This window comes from Theropithecus gelada, chromosome 5 (genome assembly GCF_003255815.1).
Source record: "Theropithecus gelada isolate Dixy chromosome 5, Tgel_1.0, whole genome shotgun sequence".
Classification (NCBI taxonomy): domain Eukaryota; kingdom Metazoa; phylum Chordata; class Mammalia; order Primates; family Cercopithecidae; genus Theropithecus; species Theropithecus gelada.
In genome coordinates, this window is record NC_037672.1 from 164,120,158 (window position 1) to 164,145,405 (window position 25,248).

The 25,248-nt window shown below is 34.9% G+C and overlaps 1 protein-coding gene across 10 annotated transcripts in view; it reads right to left on the bottom strand.

Annotated features, from left to right (window-relative positions):
- Nucleotides 1-24,228, bottom strand: part of SPOCK3 (SPARC (osteonectin), cwcv and kazal like domains proteoglycan 3) — a 488,153-nt gene extending 463,925 nt beyond the window's left edge. For 4 of the 10 annotated variants that reach the window (XM_025385112.1, XM_025385109.1, XM_025385103.1 and 1 more), the window contains exons 1-2: nt 24,076-24,216; nt 23,612-23,800 (exon numbers count right to left, since the gene is read on the bottom strand). In XM_025385112.1, the coding sequence (XP_025240897.1) occupies nt 23,612-23,800 (189 nt within the window). In that variant the 5' untranslated portion in view covers nt 24,076-24,216. Of the gene's footprint in view, nt 1-23,611; nt 23,801-23,978; nt 24,051-24,075 lie in introns of those variants that run through there. The other 6 variants (XM_025385107.1, XM_025385105.1, XM_025385111.1 and 3 more) reach the window with 5 other exon arrangements.
- Between the last annotated feature and the right edge of the window lie 1,020 nt (nt 24,229-25,248).

The window sequence follows — 25,248 nt, forward strand, 5'->3', positions numbered from 1 at the left end:
TGTGGATATCCATCAAAATCTGTCAAGGAGGCAACCGTAGGAACGCTCCTTTGTTTATGAAAATCATCAGCTTAGCAGGTTTTGGAAATAACTTCAGATCCTAGTCCTAATAATTTTCAGTCTCCTCTATCTTGACTCCCTATCATTCACAATTTGTTTATGCACACTTAATTTCTTATACTTATGGAACATGCCACGCGGTCTTTTATACCTCTATAACTTTGCACATGTAGATCCCTGTCAGGTATGCTTTCTTCCACTTGTCCAAAGAGCAAACTCTGCTCATTCATCAAAAAACAGATTAAGTGTCATGGACTCCGTGAGGCCTTCATTGAATCACCTCCCCTACAGATGTAATTTGCATGTACTTATCTGACTTCCGTTGTCACAGTGCATTGAATCATTATTCAACATGTCAATCTCTTCAACTATTACAAGGATTCTTCAGGGAGGAGATGGTATGTCTTGCGTAGTGGACTAAAAGTGGCATACATGATTATTTAAAAACAAAGAGGTCTTTTCCTCTTGATTGATATGTTTTCAATCTCAATGATTATTTATTATAAATTCTATAAATATTAAAAGATAAATATATGTATTTAGCAAAGAAGGACTCTAATTTTATATAGATGAATAATATTTGGTTTTGAAATATCACATTTTAGCAATTTATTTTCCAAAGTGTTTTCTCATACATTTGATTATCTGATATTCATAATAATCCTCTCATTTCCTGAAAAAACAAACATCATTCTCATTTTTAAAGGCTGAGTCATACAAATATATGACTAACTGGAGAGCAAAATAGGTAAGTACAGAAGGCTCTCTCTCGCTCTCTCTCTCTCTATATATATACATATATTTTTTTAATTTAATATCTGACCACATATTTCAGTTATTGCATAGACACTTCTGATTTATTGGAAAATGATAGATCCTCCATATTTGGGAAAACATGCTTAATCTAAGTTTAATTGCTAAACAATGAATGATTTTTTAAGTTCAACTTAAGTTATAAATTATGTAATTGATAATGACAGAAATAATGATTAGCATGTATTATGTACTTAATATACATAGTTACATCAGCATGACCTGGATGTGAGATATAGGATTAAAGGAGATCGTTTTGGAGCTTTAAGTTTTGACTGCCCCCTGGATTTCGGACTTGCATGGGGCCTGTAGCCCCTTTGTTTTGGCCAATTTCTCCTATTTGGAATGTGTGTATTTACCCAATCCCTGTACCCCTGTTGTAACTAGGAAGTAACTAACTTGCATTTGATTTTACAGGCTCATAGGAGGAAGGGAACTTGCTTATTTTGGATGAGATTTTGGACTGTAGACTTTTGAGTTAATGCTGATATAAGTTAACACTTTGGGGAACTGTAGGGAAGGTATGATTGGTTTTGAAACATAAGGACATGAGATTTGGGAGGGGCCAGGGGTGGAATGACATGGTTTGGCTGTGTCCCCACCCAAATCTCATCTTGAATTCCCATGTGATATGTGAATTCCATTACCTCTAGGAGGTAATTGAATCATGGGGGCAGGCCTTTCCAGTGCTATTCTCGTGATATTGTATAAGTCTCATGAGATCTGATGGTTTTAAAAAGGGGAGTTTCCCTGCACAAGCTCTCTTCTCTTGTTGGCCACCATGTGACATGCCTTTCACCTTCTGCCATGATTGTGAGGCCTCCCAGGTACATGGAACTCTAAGCTCATTAAACCTCTTCCTTTTGTTAATTGCCCAGTCTTAAGTATGTCTTCACTGGCAGCATGAAAAAGGACTAATATATGTACATACTGGAATATAGTAAATATGGTACTTTTCATTTTAACAACAGATAATGGCATACTTTTAATCAATTGTTTTAGTGAAGCAATTTTCCTTTGCTGAGCTATGAAGATATAAAACAGAAACTTCAAGATCTATTTGCATTACTATTTACCAAATTGTTCATATTGCTATACTATGGGCAGTGTAAACATACTGACTCCAGCATCATTAGGCAAATCTCTGACCACTATTATCTGTTCATCTGTTTATTCTGGCTTTCTGGAAAATAATGACAATAATACCTCCAATACAGGGTTGTTATTAATATAAACAAACACATAATAAATGATAAAACCAGTTCTAATATATGCCTTTACTAACCAAGGCACTACACTCTGGGTAATGTTCATTTTAGATATTTTAGTAGTTTTTGTTTTGTCTATTTGACTTTTTTAAAAAGATTTACTTTTTCTTTTTTGAGAAAGAGTTTCGCTCTTGTTGCCCAGGCTGGAGTACAATGTCATGGTCTCAGCTCACTGCAACCTCTGCCTTCCAGTTTCCAGCGATTTTCCTGCCTCAGCCTCCTGAGTACCTGGGATTATAGGCACCCAGCCCCATGCCTGACTACTTTTTGTATTTTTTGTAGAGTCGTGGTTTTACCATGTTGGCCAGGACTGATCTTGAACTCCTGACCTCATGATCCACCTGCCTCGGCCTCCCAAAGTGCTGGGATTACAGGTGGGAGCCACCGCACCCAGCCAAAGATTTACTCTTATACCTCTGAATATAGACAGAAATCTGGACTCAAGAAAATTTTGATGATTTTAACCTAAACATTTTTTTTCTATTCCTATTGCTTTGATAATACCACAAGTTGTATCTGTCTCAGTAAACTATTTAATGTAATTCAGAGAACCAACAGCCAAGGGACACATTTCTCCACCCACTACATCATAATAGAGACCAGAAATCACATTCAATTCAAAATACATTTAGAGTCATTCCAAAATTGATAAAGTACATTTTTTTCCAATTTGCTTACGTAATGTCACTAGAAAATTATACTCTAGGGTATCAGAAATAGTGTGATATGGTCAAGGTATTTAGAAAATTGGAGTGATTTTTGAATTTTTTCAAGCTACATCACAAAATACAAAACAAATGAAACCTAGAGCATTCATCCACATGCCTTTAAGAACTACCTTAGAACATTTCGTTTGGCCACTACCCCTGTCTGTAATGAAGATGTTAGAGCACAATCTACACGTATGCATTTTCCAGATGTTTACTTACAAAAATGTTAATACTGTCACTCCGCAGCATGTGATTCAATTGTTTAAGTTTAGCATAGATGGCCTGGTGTCAGCCTATGCTCATTGATGGCAAAGTAAATGGCAAAGTTGCTCTCCTAGGCCTCAGTTCCTTGCTAGGGAAAATCAACTTAATGTTTTATTTTTGTCCATGGAATAAAACTGTGTACATGTGCAATTCCTTCCTGTGTTTGTGCAAAAGCAGATGCAATTCTGTATCACATGGAGTCAGAATGCCATAGAGATATGTCACAGTTTATTAAAAATTGTAACTATTTTTAAATCTTTTCTGCTATTTGATGATATTAAATATTCTTGCTTTTTTCCGGGCAAAAACTGCATTAATGATAACAGCATAAAAAAAGTTATGTGATATTACCAAATTCACTCTCCCCATAACTGAGAAAAGTTAAATATTTAACAAGAAAATTTTTCTTTTATTGTAGTCTTTCATTTTGTCTTTTCACCAGTATCATCTGCTACTTTATAGATAAAATGGAGCTAGAATTTGAAACTAAACACTCTTGCCAGAAAAATTCACTTAAATATAATGGAGGAAATAGAAATCTCTTTTTCCCCCATGATCAATTTCAACACCAATTATAAATCAAAACATCGTGGCTTCCATATAAAAACATTCAACTACCTTGTATTACCAGTGTTTGCTAATGAAATCCTAAAATATGACACATGGTGAATCTCGAATCTTTAGAAATTTTACAAAACAGCACAAAATAGATAATATATCACATCACAATACCAATAAGCAGTGACCATAAAAAATTGTAAACGTCAAGGTGGCATTTCATCACACAGATGAGTTAATCTATTGCACTGTCACAAGACTGCTTGATTTAAATATTTTTCTTTTTATTATGATGAAAATTGAAACACTATAATCCTACACTACAAAGTGCTATGGTAATATTCAAGCAATTGGAGTACATGATTTGATACCAAATTATGTTCTCAGAGGCCTCATTTCTGCTTTTGATTTTATGAGTGTAGCTACAACCTTTATTGAATTGGTTGAGGATGTCTTCCAAGATGTAAATTTAGAAAAGGTTTTAAGAATATAGCAAAGCATAACATCATGAAACCACCCAATAGGTAGTAGCTGTAATGGTTTCAGTATTGTATTTGCTGTTACTACAGTTTTTATGTAGTTTAAAGAATAAAATATCTATAAATAACATTTGTGGTTATCTTTTTAAAGTAACTTTATAGCATAGATTATGAATCCAGTTGTCTCTTATTAGTATTTTAGATTCTCCAGAGTTGAATGCATAACACTATAACAAGATTAGCAAAATAGAAAAAAAAGTTTTGTGAGTAATTATGATTGCAATTTTGTTTGGGGTACTAAAAACACTATCATTTTTTAAATTCATGAATAAAACTTCAAGTTACTTAATATACATCAGATTATTTGTCTTCTCAATAACAATCATTTGGTTTTTCCCAAGTGATTGTTCTTAACATTATATTTTTATTATAAAATCAGGTTTAAAAGTTATCTTAAAATACATGCTCTTCCAGAAAAAAAATAAAGTCTACAAATTCTTTTCTGTAATTTTACACACAGAGAACGAATCTTAGGGTGAATCTCAGAATGCACCACTTGAGTCTTAATAGCAGTTCACCAGTGTTTCTTCTTACCTAAAATTTTTCTCATTTTTAGAAAGTTTGAGTTCAGACAAGATGCAGTGAAAATCCTTTCTCTAGGTTTGAAAGTTTACCTTGGGGCAGCAAATTTCTGTGATGACTTATGGCAGAAATCCAGCAGCCTACTGTTGACATTTTCATAGTAATTAGAGATCAGGAGTTGGCTGCTTGGAAGAGCAAAAACATGTTGCGTATGACATGGCAAACCCTTGTTAATATATATTATATATGTGTGTTTTATATATGTTATATATATAACATATATAATATATAATATATATAACATATATATAACAAACAAGGGTTTGTTTATATATATTATAAATATATATATTTTACTGTATATATATATTTATTTACTATATATATTTACCATAGTTCAAACACGATAGTAAAAAGTTACAGTGTTCTTGTAAAGTAAATGAGAGTTTAAATGCAAAAATCAAAATTTAGGAAAGACTGTCTAGAAATTAAAAATGAACATGTGCTCCATAACTGCCAGGTTCAATAAAAAATTTCTACAGAAGTAAGATAAAATGTTGTGTTATCAACTAATAATATTAACTTGGGTTGGGGTATTTATACTAACTACTAACTCCTATACTTGGTCTGCAAAGAATGGGTTACAGTTTGCTTCACCTGCCCATATTTGAATGTTTTATGACTCTTCCTTCTGCACTTCTGGAGTGCAAGGTACAGAACTCTTAAGGAACATGGCTCTTTCCACTGCTGACACTGCCTTTCAAAAAGTGCTTCAGGGACTCATGGAAAAGACAGGTTGCATGTGACTATAGTAATCATGGAAGAGGTCATGGAAAAAGGAAAACATAAAAATAAGTCATGAAAAATGAGAATGAGATAAATAAGAGGGTAAAGGCTGCCTTTTCTAGATGAACAACTCACTGTGAGGAAGACACAAAAAAAGAAAGAGCAGCAAATGTGGCATGAAGATAGGTGATACCTGATTTGTGTAAAGAATGCATGAAAGAGGGGTAAGGATAAGAAAGCGAATATGGTTTGGAGGCAGGTAGTGAAGAGTTTTGGATTTGGGAATGGGAAAGTTGGATGTTGTTGGGTGTTGATGTTTGAATAGAAAGCTCTTGGTGAGACCTGTCTATCATCAGGAACATCCTGGCTACCTGTGAAAGAGCTCACACTGCAGTATTACCTTGATGAATTTCCCACCATCCATGATCTGGCCTTCAGCCCTAAAGCCTCAGAAACCTTGTTCTGTCAGCAGAAAACATGTGTCGGGAAGACTGGTACATTTGCTCCCTGAGGCTGAACTACATTAAAATCAGAAATTTGCTGGGTGAGCATGGAATTGAAGAAAGGAGAAACTTTGACCTGTACATGTTGTAGAGCATCAGAGTAATGTTAGAAATGACCACTCTCTTTTCTTAGCCCTGGCAAAGCTTGCCTGAGTAAATGATCTTTCTCTGTCTCACTTCAGCCTCCTTCTGGTGAACAGCCTCCCTCCAAGTATATGTTACAATATTTGAAGAGTCTCCAATAGACTTAGGAATCACATGATCTCCCTCTAACATAACTATACGTATATATGAACTGATCCATTATGTGGAGTTTGCAGTTTATCCCACCGAAAACAATACCGTTCACAGATTTTTGGAAGGCAACTTATAGTTGCAGCTACATGCAATCCTATAATAAATTAAAGGATGAATGGAAGTTTTCAAACAGAAGAACAAGATCTGAACTATGATGTGGGAAAAAATAATTGATCATAAAAGCATTATAGGTGCTTGCAGGCAGGGAGAAGCCTGAAAACATGAAGGTGTTCTACAACACTAGCCTAAGGGATGGATAATGAGGATCTGGCCCAAACAAGAGTAAACAGTCTTGGATTTGAAAAATACTGCAGAGAAGACCCTGACAGGATATATAAGTGATTTGATTGGGAACACTGAGGAGGAAGACAAGAGTCCAAGATATCACCAATAATAAACTTCCTGTAATTGCAAAATCATTTAAATTTTTTTTGCATAACTTTAAGGGATCTGTTCTGTAGAAATGATGGCATTGCAGAGCTCACTTTTCCCTACATTTTAAATAATCACAGCTGAGAACTGTGAATTCTCTGAATATTATACATAATTTTTTGTATATCTAAGTATTTTCTGAAAAAGTGTGACCATAGATATCCTCAAACTCTGAGTTTCTGCACCCCAAAATAATTAAGGATTTTTGGCCCAGAAAATTAGCTTTGAAAAAGCATCAGTTTAATACATGTAGAAACACTTTATTAATTAGGTTGCAAAAGTAAACACTCATAATTGAATAACAATAGTATAGGGAAATCCTAAAATAAATATAAATAAGATCAGAGAATAGAGATAAATGACTTTGCCAAACTAAACACATGTACAAATTGCCTTATCCAATGGCTTTGTTAAAGAACAAAAAACAATTTGTTAAACACTGTGAAAAAAAATTTCTATGGCTACGTTGTTTGCCTTTTATTAATGAATGTAAACTTTAAAAAGAAAACAAAAGTTTGTTAAATAATAATTTGAATATCCTTAACAAGTCGGACAATTTTATTTACAAGGTTTTTTCAGTTAAAAATTATAATACAGTTGACTTTCTGTATACAGGAATATTACATCCATGCAGTTAACCAACCACAGGCTGAAAATACCCAGGAAAAAAAGAATGGATGTTTGCCTCTCTACTGAACAGGCTGAAAATACCCAGGAAAAAAAGAATGGATGTTTGCCTCTCTATTGAACATGTAGAGATTTTTTTTCTTCTTGGTATTTTTTCTTAAAAATAGAGTAAAGCAATTATTTACATAGCATTTATATTGTATAAGGTATTATAAGTAATCTAGAGGTAATTTAAAGTATATGGGAGACTGAATGTAGGTTACATGCAAATACTATACTGTGTTATACAAGGGACTTGAAGATCCATGGATTTTGGTATCTCTCATTGTGGAGGTGTCCTGGAACCAGTTCCCCATGGATACTGACAGAAGACTCTATATGAAAATATATCAAAAACCTAAAAAATATGCTACTGCAAATTTGTATAACATATGAAATTCTATTCATATGTTCTTTACACAGCTTATTTTGATTACTAGGTGATTTAGCCAATATTTATTTAAAAAGAAACTTGGTGGCGGATATATAACTTGTGCCCAATTTAAAAATCAATCTGAAATACATATTTTCACATACTGAATGGTAATACATGATATAGATATTGCAACATTGCTATAAAAATTAAACTATGGATTTTTTTATCATACCATCTAGGAGAAAGTTATTTAAATATACAGTTTCATTAAAGTAAAAAAAAAGTTAAACCCACAAACCAAAAGGATTTTAGCAAACAACAAACCCAAATCAGAAACATCACAGTATAGTCCAAAAATAAAAAGGTGAAAACTAAGTTATCAAAGTCCAATAACTAATAACAAACTTTTTAAAATTACAACTCCTAAATCATACAACTACCTACCACTTACAAGAACTACTACTACAAGAACATGAGCTTTCTTATGTTTCTAACACGGCACATTTCTGAATAGCACTTACAAGCTATTCAGGGGCACATAGGCTGAACAATCAGAAATCAGGGAACTGCCCTTAGCTCAAAAATAATCATGTGATAATAGCAAAGTAAGTGTCTGAGATCCCCAGTAAACATTAACTTGGCCTCAGATGATGTTTTGACGTTTTACTTGACTTCTGATCCTAGTTCCAAGAGTAGCAAATGGCACCGGGGTGCTTTTGTCACCTCTGAGGCTGACGCCAAGGTTCCTCTAGAATCCACACATCAGAGCAAACAGCATATTCAATAAAGAGGCACTCCTTCCAAGAATAAACATAAGACTTCTTGTAGCAAAGCCAGGTAGCTTTCAACTACTCAAAGCAAACAAAGCAGTTCTGAAATTAGATGTCCAGATCTCCTTCACTGACCTAAAAACTGCCTATGCTTCTCAAACATATTCAAAACTTGGTTCACAGTATACATTTAAAAAATTTTTAATATATTTTATTCCCTAAAAAAGTGGGATATTTTTCCTATATTGACTACTAATTTGTTATCTGAATTAAACATGTCATTCCCATAGACAACCTTCCGATTTAAAAATTTTTTTATCCAGAAAAATATGTAGACTAAAGACAAAAAAACTTAATTCTGAAATAAACAATTTTAAATGACAATAACATTAGCAAAGAAAGTTAGTATACTTAATCAATAAGAAATACCAAGGGTAATGTACTAAACGTGTGGTCTGTGTACAAATACTCCTTTGCTTAGTGTTACTGTCAAATTTCACAGCTTCCAAACTAGCATTTCCGTAGTTATCAGTTTGGAGTGTGCCTTTAATTCACAGTTTCAGTAAGTAAAATGGTTCTTTAAAACTATAAAGTGTATAACATCTCAACTCCAAAAAAGTATATTTTATGTCAAGGAAAAATGTCTCAGGTAATACTAGGTTAATGCGGTTGATACAATGTTCTAGAAAAGTTTTGCCTCAGGAATTGATCATTTTAGATGAATCTGACTGCCTTAGGGACATCTGAGGAGAGTATCAGATGTTGCCAAGGGCACCTTAGGCAGCCTTACTGGAAGACTAGGAGGTTGTCTATAATTTAACACTATACTGTATGCCATGAAAGGCTATAAATATTGTCCTGATATTCTAAAACTGATTCTCAGCAGATGCTAATACCATGTGCCAATGCAATTAGCAAGCTAGTATTTCAGAGTATCTTGCCTATAGTACCCTATGTAAATATTTTGAAAGTCACAAAGTAGCTTGGTAATAGAAAAGTAAAAGTGAACTGTGATTAAGGGACTATCAAATTACTACTTTTAGGAGGTATATCTAATATTTTACCAGTATTCAGGCACACAATGCCATGCAATGTTTTATACATCAGAAGACAATTAATTAGATTGAGTTGTGGCATTTTTGGTACCTCCCTCATTCCTGCTAAATGAGCTTCTACTTTTGCTAAGAATGAAGAACTCACAAAATTATCTAGACCACTCAACATAAAGATTTCAAGTTGACTGAAAGATTCATTTTAATTTTCATCAGAGAATATTCCATATAACCATTGATTTCACATAAATACTTAGTATAAAATTTAGCATTAAGTTCTCTGTAACTTAAAAATAAATTACAGAAATCATATAATTTTAATTTACTCAAATTTACTCTATATTTTCTTCAGTGTAGCAGGAGATTAATTTTTCTTTTTTGCTAAAAAACTTCAAAACAGAACCCATGTTCAGTGTTATTGTTCATAATACCTTAAATGAAATTCTAGATGTAGAGGACTTCAAAATATATGTAGACAACAAAATATTCTTTAAAACTTACATATATTCCAACCTATCTTATATATGATAGGATTTCATTTTTGTAAGTCAATAATATTACATCTCTCTTTGATATTCAACATGGCAAACAGAAAACTATATTTTCTACTAGGACAGAGATTGCTACGTTTTCTCAGAACCCATTCAGCAATGGTTATACTTATGTTGTATGTGTTGATTACCCATGATGATAAGTTGTGAATCCTGAAATTTAATTAAAGAAAATAATTCCTTTTTCCAATTTACCTAATTTGATAACAGGAAGAAGTCAAATTCTCTTCAGCGAAGAAAAGGAGGGGGCGATGGCACAACTGTAGAAATTAAAAATTAGGCACAGTAACACTTAAAAAACAGCTTCCGAAGATGTTAAACTTCTAATCCAACCAACAGATACTGTAAGAACTTTTTTTTTTTTTTTTTTTTTTTTTTTGAGACAGGATCTCACTCTGCCATCTAGGCTGTAGTGCAGTGGTGTGATCACGGCTCACTGCAGCCTCTACCTCCCGGATCAAGCAATCCTCCCACCTCAGCTTCTCGAATAGCTGGGACCATAGGCATGTGCCACCACATCCAGCTATTTGTTTTTTGTTTTTTTGAATTTTTGCTGAGATGAGGTCTAGCTCTGTTACTTAGGCTGGTTTCAAACTCCCGGCCACAAGTCATCTTCCCACCTTGGCCTCTGGAAGTTCTGGAATTACAGGTGTGAGCCACCCCACCCAGCCTAGTATTTCTTTTAACAGCTATTTCTGACCACATAAGATATTCAGACCTGTACTTTGATATCAAAAAAGGTCAGTAATAAAAATGCCAGTAATATGCTGTTGCCAAATATAGTACCTCTATAGGGATAAACATTACTATTTGAACAGTATGTGATTTGAAACTACTGACATTTGTAAGACTAATGAAGGACAGGCAACTAGAAGTTTCCTACTGCAGCCTCAAGATATGCTGATCAAATTATAGCAAGATCATGGTGATTTTGCATAAAGGACAATAAATTCTAATACAAATTACAAACCTTAATCAATTTCTTGGTCTAGCAGGTAAGAAAATAGACAGTCATTGTGACCATTTAGAAGGACCAAACTATATGTCAAAAGATAGAAAAACAAGCCACGTGCAATGTGCCACGCCTGTAATCTCAACACTTTGGGAAGCTGAGGCGGGAGAATGGCTTGAGTCTAGGAGTTTGAGACCAACCTAGGCAACAAAGTGAAACCCCAGTCTCTACAAAAAAAAATTAAAAAAAAAAAAATTAGTCACACATAGTGGCATATGCCTGTAGTCCCAGCTACTTGAGAAGCTAAAGTGGGAAGATCTCTTGAGCCCAGGAGTTTCAGGCTGCAGTGGGCTATGATGGCACCACTGCACTGAAGCCTGGGCAACAGAGCAAACTGCTGTCTCTTAAAAATAAATAATATAATATGATACAATACAATACAACAAAAAAAGAAATTTGAGCTGTCTGTAGTAACAGATTTAAAGTGGTCAACTGTTAATTTTAAAAAACATGGTCTTTAGAGTTAGAAAATCATTTCAAACTTCACTGATATTGAGCAGGTTGATTAAGCTTGGTGATACTGAGTCACTTTATTTGTGAAAGAAGATTAATAATCTACTTTTTTGATTGTTAAAAAGATTTTACCAAAAAGAAAAACACATAACCCAATTAAAAACGGGCAAAGGACTTGAGCAGACATTTCTTCAGAAATGATGTACAAGTGGCTAACAAGTATATGAAAACATGCTCAACATTACTAATCATTAGGGCAATGTAAATCAAAACCACAATATCAACTCACACCCATTCAGATGGCTACTAACAACAACAACAACAAAATGTCAATTAACAAGTGTTAGCAAGGGTGCGAAAAAATTGGAACGCTTATCCATTGTGAGTAGGACTGTAAAACAGTGTAATCACCATGGAAAATAGTATGGCAGTTCCTAAAAAAAATTAAAAATAGAATTATCAGATGATCCAGCAATTCCACTTCTGAGTATATATCCAAAGAACTGAAAGCAGGATCTTCAAGAAATATTTGCATACCTATGTTCATAGCGGCATTATTTACAATGGCAAAGAGGTAGAAGTAATCCAAGGTTTATATTGACAGATAAGTGGATAAATGTAAAATATACATACAATGGAATATTGTTTAGTCTTTAAGAAAAAGGAAACCCTATCACATGCCATAACATGGATGAAACTTGAGAACGTTATGCTAACAAAAGCCAGTCACAAACAAACAAATACTATTGTTCCACTTATATATCTAAAGTAGTCAAATTTGTAGAAATGAAAAGTAGAATGGTTGTTACCAGGGGCTGGAGGAAGGGTGAAATGCGATGTGGTTAAATGAGTATAAAGTTTCAGTTCTGCAATGAAAAAGTTCTGGAGGTTGGTTGCAAAACAATGTGAATATACTTGACACCACTGAATTGTACACTTAAAAATGGCTAATATAGTAAATTTTATGTCATGTGCTTCTTACTACAATTAAAAATTATATATATATTTATATATAAACATATATATTTTTATATAAACATATATTGTATATGATATATAAATATATAAATGTATATTCATATATTACATATATGAATATATAATACATTTATATATGAATATATAATATATAACATATCTATATATGAATATATCTACATATGAATATATGATATATCTATATATGAATATATGATATATTTATATATGAATATATAACATATATATGTATTATATATAAATATATATTATGTTTATATGTAAATATATATTTATATATAGAGAGATATCATATTATATGTAGAGAGATATTATATTATATATAGAGAGAGATATATATTAAGTGGGATAATATATTTAAAGTGTCTAGCATATAACAGAGACCCAAAACAGCATTAACAGATGAGAAAGCATTACTCTTCTATGTTTAAGGATAAAGTCTTTGGAGCCAAAATTCTACTACTGGAGACAGCCCTGACTAATACTTACTAGCTGTGTGATCTTGGCCCTGAGTTTCCTCAGCTACACAATGGATTAACAGTTGCACATTTCATATGAGGATATTACTAATTAATACATTTTTTAAAACTAGTCAGGCACAGTGGATCATGCCTGCAATCCCAGCACTTTGGGAGGCCAAGGTAGGAAGATCACTTGAGCCTAGGATTTCGAGACCAGCTTGGGCAATATAGCCAGTCCCTATTCCTAAAAAATTAAATTAAAAGTGAACTTATAATAATCCTTGCATGTGATATGCCATATTAAAGTGCTTGTTATTATTACATTATTATCAGTTTCTAGACAAGGAAGAGTCTGTCATTATATTTTTATTATAAAATTTTTAGCACTTAACCTCACTTGATATTTTGGGTGAGTGCATTTTTGCCATCATCATTCTCTATAGCCATAGCGAGTCAAATTTTGAGTATCCTATTCACATATAATATAGACTATTTGTGGATTTAGCTTATTTTTAAAGGTAATTTGGTTAGAAAAACAGTCATTAATTAAATTAAAATCTTTTAAAATTATTGCCATCAAATATCTAGTAAAGTTGTATTTACTTTATAAATTCTGACACCATAGTTTTCTAACACATATTTTTTTATTTTCATTATCTTTGCCATCTTGCTTACCATATACATGTTTAGCACACTATTAAAGACATTGTGTTTAAACTTAATTACCATGGTTAGTTGGAATTTTCAGATGATAAAATAAGACAAAAAAAGGAATCCATCATAAAATAGTATGTAAAGTTAAAATAGAGTTTATTTTTCCTTGAGTATTCAAAACTGTAGATAAAGATGTGGGATGATTTTATTGATGAAATGCTATAACAATCTGAAAATAGAAACATTAGCATACAGTTCATTCTAAATCCACATAAAAAAAGCTTAAGAGAATGTTGTGGAAAAAGAAGCAATTTTTGTATACGCCACTTGCTATTTGATTGTATCAAATAGCCATGTATACCAAATGTAAGTTCCTTTCCTAATTATGTCAATAGTAAACCAAGCTAACAAATGTTCAAATCTAACAAAATATATATATATATATACACACACACATATTTTACAGATAAATGCAATAAAAATGGTATTTAAACCTTCTTTTTTTTTTTTTTTTTTTTTTTTTTTTTGAGACCTAGTCTTGCTCTATTGCTAGGCTGGAGTGCAGGGGCATGATCTCAGCTCACTGCAACCTCTGACTCCCTGGTTCAAGCGATTCCCTTGCCTCAGACTCTGGAGTAGCTGGGATTACAGGCACGTACCATCACACTCAGCTAATTTTTGTGTATTTAGAAGAGACAGGGTTTCACCTTGTTGGCTAGGATGGACTCGATCTCCTGACCTCGAGATCCACCTGCCTCAGCCTCTTAAAGTGCTGGGATTAGAGGCATGAGCCACCACACCTGTCCAAAACTGTCTTTTCTATATTGAAATAGCATAATTTAAATAATCAATAACTTTTCTAATCAAACAGCTATGAAAACAGAATACTGAATTTAATTATCTCTGTTTTACAATAAGAGTGATAATATGGCTTAACAGCATCCAAAACATACAAGCCACATATAAAAACAGAAAGAATCTACCTCATACAGATTCTTAAGATTATTATTACTTATTCAACATGATGCTTTTAAAACCAATAAATGAACTAATGAAATATAACGGTGCTATTCCTGAAGGAGGGAATAAAAATTTTTATTAGGCCATTATTCTTAAATTCTAAATAGAAAAATCTGCAATATATATTTGGAGGTCGGAGACAACATTTCTGATTCAGACCATTATTTCCTCGATAAAGGAAAGAGCTTGTGAGCAGAAAATTGAAGGCCAGATGACTTCTGGTGGAAGAATATTAGGGAAAGCATCAATCCTTTGGGAGAAATGACATGACTGTAAGGGGAAAATAACTGTATGAAGATTTTTTACCTACCCTTTTACGTTACATATGTGTATACCATATTATTACTATTATTAATTTAATTATGTGTGGGTAACATATTAAGCAAAATTATATAATCATCCCTTACAATATAATCATGCCACGAATATATATGAAAAATGATAAATAAATATGAACGTTTTTCTTTAGCAAGTATGAAGATGGAAAAATCAAGGATCTCTCCAAAACACAAAACCTGATAGAAAGTGCAATTCACCATCTCTGTTTATGATTCAGTTAAGAAGCTCCGGCATTCTAATTGCCAGTAATCTCCTATGTCAAGAAAAAAAAAAAAAAATCTAAAGAGTAAAGCCTATATGGGAATTCTGGCAAATCCAATTTGCTGCAGTTTTAGTTTCCTAACTGTCCCAGAGATAGTAAAACCAAAAAGATTGTTTTCTTTGCTTTCAAGCCTAAGAACTGCATGAACCTGGCAAGGGTGTCACTACTAGTATTATTTCAGCAAAACGTTGTTTGTATTAGTGGTACTTTCCTTTTTCTGCATCCAAGGAAATACACCAGTAACAGCAAGAGAGTATCCTGTTCTTTAAGAGATGTGAGAAGTAAATTCTGATTCTTGCCCACCAATCACCATTAATGCCTTAACACAGGGAATTCCAGACCCATGACCAAAGATCTACAGCTCAAAAAATATTTCGCAGAAGTCATGCTAAATGATTTCACTAAAGGAAAACAGTCTTGGTATGTAGATTCAGGCTCCCCTTAACATGATAGCTTTTTGGATACTCTGCTTTGGTTTTGACCTTCGAAATTTCCTTTTAGAAATTAGCACACTACTACTTACCACCAAACTCCTACAACTAGAACAGTAGGTACTAGGTGTTGTAGTTTTGACCAAGCAAGCACGACTCAAGCATGTCCATCATGGCTAAGAGGATAGTGGGATAATATGGAATTTGGAAGAAAGATTGATTAGGGAGGAAAACAACAGACAGGCAATGATAAAACAAAATTCCCATCAGAGGACACGGGGTGGAGACTGAGAATATTTTCAAGAGATGTTTAGATGATTGAAAGAGCATAATCAGATACCATAGTCACCAAAATTTTCTCTGAGTACTGAGTATTGTTTGCTTGCTTTTAGTGTTGATGATTCCTATTAAAGACTAAATTTCCCAGTATCCCTTGGAGCTAGGTGTTGACATGTAACTAAGTTCAGGCCTGTGGGATACAAGTAGAAGTAATGTGTGATGACTTTCAGGTGGATTCTGGCACAAGGTGATTGTCCTAGATTTTCTCTTAAACGCCTCCTGTTAGGTAGGAAATGGCCATTAATAGAGAAGCTTGCTTGAGGGAGTAACCCTGAAAGCCCAGGCCTGGACACCCACTTCTTGACGGTCTCATGCTTGCGAAACAGAATTCTATCATTACTCGAGTACTCTGATTCAGGGTCTCCTTTCTGCAGGAACTTAACCTCTCTCTAACCAATGCATTGGCAGTTGTAAGTGAGGTGGAAGAGAAAGAAATAAATCTGAACTGTCGGTAAAGTATCTGGATTTACCGATACAACCATTAATTGAAGTTCAGTAGTTGAAGAAGAAAGGGAAGACACTAGTGCTTGATATTATCTATTAGGCAGCAAAAATATTTAAAGATGTTAGAGCAACACAATTATGTTGTCAAAGAGAAACTATGGAAAAAAGAATTGAACCAACTGGCTGAGGGAGCACCATGATGCATGTCATTGTCATCTGCTGTTGACCATTCTAAAACTGGACACGACAGCTTGGACATGGCATTTCTATTTTGGCATGTTTTGGAACTTATAGGACTAATGTGGTTTCATACTTACAACTTTATATTTTATAAAAATTGAATTTTTACTTAAATTACAAAACTGGGCTTGAAGTGGTCAGAAATTGAACTGGCCAATAAAAGGCAACACAGCTCTAAAAAACCTTTAGGTAAGGATTTTTCAGTTGGCAATGTATTTTGAATATAATGTCATCTCATTTAATACGTATTTTCTAGTGATAACTCTGAGACAATTATTGTGGTAATGCTAGGTGAATTGTAGGATTGTGGAGAGGAAGGGAGACTACAATCTGTAGCTATAGGGAGTTCACAGTGTAATGGGGTGTCCAAATCTGTAAACTAGAAGAAGTAGAAAGAGTAGAAAAGATGAAATGATTTTCATAAATGAAAAAAGACATATAAATACTCCAGGAGCTTATAGAACTTGGATAGTATTTATAGAAGTCAAAGATTAGTCTTTAAAAATAAGTACATAAAATGAAATAAAATTATGACCCAGATCCTGAAAACCAAAGTTGTATAAGAACATACAATGTCACTCTGAGTCACAATCATAAGATCTAAAAGCATCCAACCCCAAAGTCTTACTGTCAGAGTAGCAAAATAAATGCTCTATAGCAGTACACGATGTTCCTTTTGTATATCTAGCTAAAAAGTTTAAATATATAATCCCATACAAGCTGTAAGAAACAGAAAAGCACACTGTGTCCACACATGTAACAGTAAATGAAATCATCTCAAGTTATAAGATGCGGAAAACCTAACCAGGAAAAGAAAAAAAAATAAAGAAACCTAACATGTCTTAACATTTTGGGGGTGGGTAGATGGATGTTGGCTTTCTACTCAACATGTTATGTGTAATAACTATAGACATATATGGTGCATACAAAAAACCTATAGCACAATATATAATTGCCTCTGTATTCAGATTATTTAACCTGTTATTAATTTGACATGCACACATTAACACATATATGTAGATATACATTTATGCATGAATCTACACACATAAATACATATAAACATAGACAACATACAAAGACAGAGTCATTTGTTTCTCTTACTTTCACTTTTACACTTAGTTACACTTTTCGTCATTGATTGGAAGTTTTGAGAGCCAGAGAGTTAAAAGTATGGCTTGCTTCTCTATAATTTCTGTTAGGATGAATCCATGGAAAATCGACTAAAGTTTTGTGATCAATTCATACCTCCTGAGAGAATCTGATAATGTGATACCAGCTCTAGCTAAGATTCCCTCCAGAAGCAAGCGGATCAGCGGACATTCTCTGACCTGCCTTCCTCCATCATGTGATACCTGATGACAAAACCAAACTTAAATCCTGACTCGCAAGCAGGGTAGTGGTTGTAGTAGTAGGTTTAAAAAAATAGGAGTGTGGCGTTTGTACTATGATCATGGCTTAACTAGGGATCCTGATGACAAAAACAAGAGTCAGGATGCTGCCAGAGCCTAGCCTCTTGCTGCTGTAGTTACTCACTGGCCCCAGAATTGCCCAAGATTGCTTATTGCTTCTCTTAAGAGGTCAATTGCCTCTCTCCATTAAATCTCCCCATGATTTAAACAATATGAACAACAGTCCAACAAAAATACTATTGCGTGCTACAGTCTTCACCAGCTCTGATCTGCAAATGTATATACACTATATTCACAAGCTTTTAAGAACTAAACACAGTGTTCATAATCACCAAAAAAGCAAAAGAAAGAGAGAGAAACACTCATGATAATGCACTCAATTAACTGCGAAGACTTCTCAAGAAATGCCTATGTTCTCAACTATAGTGAAATGTAGGTAATTATTACCACAGTTACAAATGTTGCTTCATAGTGAGAAACACTGAAAATATACATTTTCATAAGAATTGGATATTCATTATGGAGAAAGCATTCTTAAACAGAGAGAATAGTAGTTCACTTTATTAAATATGTCCAAATTATTAATAAATCTTTAACTTTATTTTTGATACATATTGTTGAAAAGTATAATGGTAAAACTTTGTTGCCAGAAAGGAGGATCCCTCAACGGTAAGAGTATGCCTGTAACTCAAGAAATATAACCAGGGCACATCATAAACCTAAACAAAGTACTGAGAGAGCATTCCTTAAAGATTCTCATTGTTTGAATTTTAATGATCTGTACAGCCATAGAATACTTTATTTGGAGTAGATATAGAAACAAATGGTTGTATTTACTTTCTAACAACAGCAGAAGTTGATAGACCCTCGGGAATCTTTACTCCTCTGTAGCCCACTAAGTGCCAGGAAATATCCCTCACCATCATCCATTATCTCTTAAATAATCTGTGCACTTAAGAACCTCACCTTTGATGAAAAAGGCAAATAAAAAGAAGAAACAAATTAAGAATGTTCTACCTACTATTCAACACCCGCAAATCAGGTATTTTTTAAAAGTTAACTTATAATTTGAGTGCCTCTGAGACATGTCAGCCTGTATTTTATATTTTCTCAATATTCGACATGTCCTTTAGCTTACATTAAGGTTAAATTTGTAAAGTTAAATTGTAGAACTTTCTTATTGCATTAAATATATCTGAAGGATATCAAACATCACTTAAGGAATAAATGTAAACTGAAGTTGATTATGGTTTCTATAACACTAATGGTAACCATTCCTTAAAACAAAAAGTTCAAAATGAGCCCCAGGTATTTTTATTGAAAAACAAATTTAATTTAATCTAGAACTATTTGAATTTCCATTAAAGGGTATAATCCTGTTTTTATTATATGAGTTACTTAAAAATTAGCATGGCCATCATTCCTCTTTTTTCTAAGTTTTTATTATATTGATTCCTAAATACAATATCTGAGGGCTTCTCATATTTTATCTTTTTCTATCATTCCTAATTACTGCATGTATTTCAATGAAATCAATAATAATTTTGATAATGTTATTATACCATGCATTACTAATTAATTCACTGGCTCCAAATTCCATACTCATTTATTACATGATAAAGGGTATGGTTTAATTAAACTATAAAATACAAATATTTGAAATATGCAATACATAAGCCACTTGAGCTAATAATTCAGTTTCCTCATAATGATCCTGATTTCCAATTCTCCTAATATATTCACAAGAATGGGATGTATGAATCCTTTACTCCTGCTCTGGGAGAAAGTAATGGTAGCCCCACAATTTTTCCACCGAGGAATCTTGTATACTTAATTTTGTCACTAACAACAGAGCCCCCCACCAAAAAAAAAAAAAAAAAAAAAAAAAAAAAAAAAAGCATGTAACCAGTATATCTACTGAATATATAAATATATACTATTGTCGAGAGAGTTTTTATTTTATTTTATTTTAAAATCCCATAAGTATAACCTAAGTAAAGCATGCTGGTTCTATCTACTGTACTTATGTTTAAATGTGTTTTCTATATATTTAGATTAAGTGAAACTTTTATGCTTTCTTAAAACATAGATATTAAAATCTTTATCAGAATTTGTATACTAATAACCACATAAATTAATAATTTTCAAAACAGTGAAAGCTCTTTATGCCTATAGCATTAAGGGTCCTACACTCCAAGAGTCCTTCAAAAGGACAACAAAGGTACTTTATTCAACAGACATTGCTAGCATAGGGTAGTCAAAAATACTGGAGGTTTCTCCTATGTTAATACCTACTCATTATAAGCTTGTTTCTCCTGTGTTAATACCTATTCATTGTAAGCTTGTCTTTGCTTTCATTGCTTCTCTAGCATTTATATTGAGGAAACTGAGATAATGAGCCTCAATGGCAGTACTTCTTATGCTCACCTACTCTCACGTAACTCTATCCACTCTCTTTGTTCCTAAAGCTTTATTGTAAATCAATTATATTTACATATTTATATTACAAATAAAATATATAAAGAGTAGCATTTATTTTTAAAATTATTCAATTAAAATATAATGCTAAATTGTATTTTTAAATATTATTTAAGATAGTTTTCAAATGTATTTCAAAAGAAGGAACAGTTCAAACTTTCATTAAGGAGTTACTTGTAAAACAGTGCTGATCATGTAAAACAGTCAGGAGGAAAAAAATAATCATAAGGATTAATCCAAGCAATAATTATGCTGGTGCTTCCCAAGGCTTTTTTATAAATAAAATTAGTTATATTTTATGGGGAAAAAGCACAAAACAAAAGTACTTCAGTTAAATTGTTTCTCAAATAAGAGGTTCAGAATTCCATGTTTCTTTGCCCTCATATAAAGTGAGTACATAAATCATTATTTGCGATATGAATGCTCATGCAGAACATTTAAAGGTAGATTCATGCAGTGTAGTATTATTTCAAGTAATGTCTTATCGCCACGTGCTTCTAGCTGAAAACCAACTGAAAAATAACATCCTGAGAGCTACAGAAAAGATTATTAAGCTAATGATTCCCCAAAAGGGAAAGAATATGCATAAATAGCAGTGGGGTGGATGGTGCAGATAAGGATTCTATATTATGCATTCGGAATTATTATTTGAGAAACCACACTGTCAGCATACATTTTATCATGTTAATAATAAGCAACAGGTGGTTCAAGGATTAAAAAATGATAGCATTTATCTGCTCCATTCCCTACAGAAGTCATCTTTACATAGCCGTAACTGTCTTACTAAAATGGTAACACTAAAACCTGACGAAAGTTTTTCCAATAAATCAGAATTATATTTTTAGGTATTGCATATACTTCAAAACAGATATTTGCGTAAAATGTATCAGTAAATCCTTTGAAAAATTTATGTACAATTTTGATGAACTTTTTCCTTGAGATCATAGAGCAATACCTGAAAATGATATAGCAATAAAATATTCTGTCTCTATAGAAATTGACTCCATAAATTCTAGCATATTTAGTAGGCAACTCAGCCTCTAGTAGGCAACTCAGCTTGTCTCAATAGTTTAAATCAAACACATTCACAAACTGCCTAAGCCACTCAATAATTCAATAAAGTAATTTGAATAAAGAGAAGACCAAGTTATTCAACAATTAAAATACATTTTAGAGAAGAAAGCTTTTATCTCTGCTCTCGTTGAAGATAGTAATACTCTTACAATTCTGCCAGCAAGGAATCTTGTGTGGTTGATTTTATCACTATCCAGCAGAACTAAAAAACACACCCCAAAACAAATAGAAAACAGCATGCAACCAGTATTATCTACTAAACATATCCCATTGTTGAGAGGTCTTTCAAAAATTCATTTCTAAAAGATTTTAAAGCAGCCATTAAATAATGAAATGTCATAATGTCAAACACTGTTCAAATACTGATAAAATGTTCATTTTTTTTTTTTTTTTTTTTTTTGCCAAATGAGGGCGTGATAAACAAATTCTCTTTAGGTTTAGGAATATCTCACTTGCTATCGTTTTTGCTGGTACTCAATATTAGTGTAAACTTAAAACAAATATGCAAGGGGTATGTTTTTATAAGGGCATACCCCTTATATGCTTAAACTTTGTTCATAAAGTATGTAGGCAAAGTTCTCCATTAAATATTCTCAATCAAATGACTAAACCTAATTTTAAAGTAAAAATTTGTGTTCCTTCAGGAATCCCTCTGCTAGGTTTGGCTTGTCAGCTACTTCATGGAGAGGTTGAAAGAATGGGTTAGAGGAGGCAGGATGAAATCTAGCCTAGGCTCCCATTTATTTTCCCAAATGGTGACCGAGTCAGAGCTGATGAAAGAAGTTAACTCATCTCCACGTAGTGCAGTGCAGATGTACTCCACGAGAAATTCTCTCAAATGTCACGGTAAGTATTGGCAATGTGTCTGGGAATCACGCTTGCTCCAGTTCATGCGTTCCGTGCTTTAAAGGGTGGGCTGGGGTGGTGGTTATTCAGCCATCTGGGCGGCCTCCTCACTGGGACAACTGAGTTCAAGGCTTCCAGTCATATCGCGCTCTGTACGTGAGCAGCTCTTACTGGGCTCCATTCAGATCAGGTGAGAAAAAAAGACTGGCAAGTCATGGCCACTGGCTTCAAGTGTCTAAACCTGGCTCCCTCTTAATAACCCTTTTGAAAACTCCCCAGGGGAGTCTATGGTTTAACCCTTTCATCGCTGTCACCTGCAACCCTCCCGCCCTCGCATCCCCTTCCCGCAGATTTCAAGGCAGTGATTCATTTTGGAATAAAACGTAATCAAATACATTGCAAACATGTTCTGGATTAAAGTCATGTTGAAGCACAAATCTGATCGACAATTTTATGTAATCGGGAGCAGTTCAACGAGTCCCTACTGGTGCCGCCAAACATCCTCCCACTCTTGGAGAGCGGGCATTTATAAATCTTACATCTTCCTACCTCCTCCCTCAAATTCCTTAATGGACCATTAGCGACGGGATCGATCCTAGTTACTTTAGTAGCGATACATCGCAAAGGCACATCTGCTGTGTTTACCCGTGCCAGAAACACCATTCAAAAGTTGAGAGGGTAGAGCCAGCACTTTCTAACCTTTGTGGGCCGGGAGGGGGCACAGGGGAGAGCAGGGTGGGGGAGGAAGAGTGGGAACCTTGTGAGACCTGAACTCCTGTGCATCCAAGAAGCAAGCCCTTGAACCAGCTGGGAGGGGGCAGCGGAACTGTGAACTTCTCCAGCAGCCCTGCGCCGCCGCACTTCCCTAAATCCCTCTCCTCAGAAAACGGAGCCCACTCCCCACCCACACCCGGCCACCGCGGCCCCCGCCACGGAGCAGCGCGCGCGTGTGCCCGGGGATGGGGGTGCGCGGCACTTACGTCTCGGAATTTGTTCCACTGTCCGACTTCCTTGTCATACTGAGAGATTGTGGTGAGCCATTGTTTATCATCCAGAAAATTACCGCCGTCCGACCGCCCCCCGGCTGCAGCCACCGCCGCGGCAGCTGCGAGAGACTGACTGCACCAAGCGGCTGCACACACACACAGTACGGCTGACACCTTGAGCATCTGGGAGAGGAGACACAACGGGGGTGGGGGGGATGTCAGTGTCAAATAAGGGGTACGAAGCCAGGGGCGACCCTGGAAAACATGCATTAGCAACGACGGGGGTAGAGGGAGGAGGAGACAAGCAGAGGCAAGCGTGTCCCCTCCCCGCAGGCTTTACCCCCAAAAGCCGGGCACTCACACACACGCAGACCCAGAGGAGAAGAGGTGGGTATAAGGAAGCAAGCCCCAGCCGCAGCAGCCCGAGCGGGCAAAAAAACCGCTTCCTGGCACATCACCTTGTTGTGAGCCAGCACTGTGCTCGCAGCTCCTGCTGGAAATGCAGCCCTGCTCTGCCAACTCGCTGCTTTCTGGAGCTGCTGCACGCGCCGCCGTCTCGAGCCGTCCACTCAGCTCCCTGCGCCCGGCGCGCTCCCCCCATCTCCACCCTCCCTTCGCGCGCGGATCTCCAGTTTACTCCCCTCCGTTCCCCCTCCCTCCTCGACCTCCGTTTTTTTTCCTCTTCCACCTCCAGCTGCAGTTGGCTCCGGATACGACGCTTGGCTGGAGCCAGAGGACGAGTTAGCTCCTAGCTTAGGAATCCTTATCTGCTTTGTAACCTCTCCCCTCCAGAAGAGGTTCTCATGTTCGCGAGAGAGCCTGCTCATTCTCTGCTCCTGGATTTAACACAAAGGGTACTATCTCTCGCAGTTGCCTCTGCTCCACAATTTCCAGGGTTGTCAGGCAGATGTGAGAAATGAGATCTGAGGACAACTTTATGCATCAACAAATAAGAATACCTGGACTTCCTACCCTGTAAAGCTCCTGGACTCAGCTCCTCCCTAAAGAAAGGCCATCTCTCCACAAGGTCTTGGGAGATCTCTTTAATTTCAGAAAATTTAAAGTTTGCTGTGAGCTTTCGGATTATTACCGAAAACAAACTTTAATGTTAAAGGTTGCAGTTTCTTTCTTTTTTTCTTCTTCTTTTTTTTTTTTTTTTTTAGAAGCAGCATAACCAGGTAGGGCGTTTGAGAACACCTATATCTCCCACATACTCTAGCTGCATTTTTCCCTTTATAAAAACTCCCTGGCAACTGTATTTTAGAACGTAGAACCTGAATCAGAAACTTCAAAAGCCTACTGTCTCCCTCCTGCAAAATAAGAAGAGAGTTTTGAAGCCTGAACACCAATTTACCAGTTTTGTATTCCGAACTTCCATTTATGACAAAATACTTGGCTTTCCATGTCTTTTCTACATATTCTAAATAAACTGGAAGGGAATCGGCAATTAGCCCCCTGTAGAGAAAATCTGATACAGAGAATCTCTCATACTTAGAGAATTAGGTGAAGTGAATATTACACATAAATCAAGAAATATCTGCAAGCCAATAGACTGCAATAACATTATGAATCTCTATTTGAATTATTAGAGATTTCAGCGAAAACTACATCTCCCAAAGCTATGATCTTTG